Below are 1,323 nucleotides of genomic sequence, written 5' to 3' on the forward strand. Positions count from 1 at the left end.
CGAAATGTTTGTTGCAGCGAGCGGTCCGCCGAAAGACGTCATCACTGCCTCCAGCAGCCCCAGCAGCGTCTCGGCAGTCGATGTTGATATAAACAGTAAGACTTTCCATACTATGTGCGCCAGATTAAAGTATGTTGCGTAGACCGGCCAAAGGTATCTTTTGTATTTCATCTGACTTCTGGTGATGGCGAAAATCAACCATTGTTTTACGAAACCGCGCCATCACCGTAAACAGCTGCGTGGCCTCCCACATGCGTCGCATGGGTTGAGACTTCGCGAAGGAGATCGCGTTCCTTCCCTCTCTCTTGGGTTTGGGCCCAGAATGGCGTCAGGGGAATTTCCAACCGAGGTTCAACAGTGTAAAAATGTTGAAACTAATAATACAAACTTTTTTTTTTACGGAATGACATCTTTATTGAGGCTGATGAATGCACACGGTCCCCAAGTCGTACTGTTTCTTTTAGAAGTTTGAGGGTGTTGTTTGATCAGAAAACTTTGACAAAGAGTAGTATTATCCGTTCATTATTCCAGAGGTAACTTTTTTTCTTTTTAATCGCCCAGTGTTTGGGATGTTTGACGCCTTCGTGTCTAGAAGGGGCCAATCCCAGCCCTCCAACATTTAAGAGCTTCCAAGTTCGTCGGCATTGTAAGTTCGACAGTTCTTTCCCCGTAGATCTACAATTTCCATCCAGATTTCAGATTTTCAGGTTCCAAGTCTTCAGATTTTGGCAAGGTTTCATTCTAGATCGCCGCCAAAAGAAAAATATCCCCGTCCAGGTAGGCGAGCACATATATATCTCTGTAAGTCGCGACGGTGATCTTAGTGAATTTACTTCGAACTGCTATTGACATAAAATGAACTGCATTCTGACTGACATATTTTTCTCACAGGCTTACCCAGCAGATTTCCGAAAAGATTCGTTTCAGGCTCTCATTCGCCAGCACCTCCTAGGCTCTGAGCCACCTTGACTCCTAGATCTGCTGTGTGAAGCCCAACGCCCGTGGCAGTGGAGGTAACTTAGTAATGAGATATGTGAATGGACTGTCGTTTAAGCTAATAAGGATTGAAGTATTGGGCTGAAGGGGAAACTGGGGGGAAATAGTGGCACAGTGCGATCTCGTGCAGGACACTTGCTGCTATCGAACAAGCTTAAGAAATCTCCCAGGTACGGTTTTCACGGTTTATGAGTATCACTATCTGCAGCACTCGCCACAAAGCTGCATTTAGAGGGAATAGTGTGATCATTAAAATATATACAACAGATGCTGATGATAGAAGAGAATAGATAATGTTATGGGTGATCGGATTATCCTCTTCGCCTG

At 44.8% G+C, this 1,323-nt stretch overlaps 1 protein-coding gene across 2 annotated transcripts in view; it reads left to right on the plus strand.

Annotated features, from left to right (window-relative positions):
• Positions 1–1,323, plus strand: part of LOC119594371 — a 6,042-nt gene that overhangs the window by 3,729 nt on the left and 990 nt on the right. The window contains exons 5-6 of one of the 2 annotated variants that reach the window (XM_037943431.1): positions 18–777; positions 917–1,013. In XM_037943431.1, the coding sequence (XP_037799359.1) occupies positions 18–142 (125 nt within the window). In that variant the 3' untranslated portion in view covers positions 143–777; positions 917–1,013. Of the gene's footprint in view, positions 1–17; positions 1,014–1,323 lie in introns of both variants that reach the window. The other variant, XM_037943430.1, reaches the window with a different exon arrangement.

Source organism: Penaeus monodon, chromosome 33 (genome assembly GCF_015228065.2).
Source record: "Penaeus monodon isolate SGIC_2016 chromosome 33, NSTDA_Pmon_1, whole genome shotgun sequence".
Lineage (NCBI taxonomy): Eukaryota > Metazoa > Arthropoda > Malacostraca > Decapoda > Penaeidae > Penaeus > Penaeus monodon.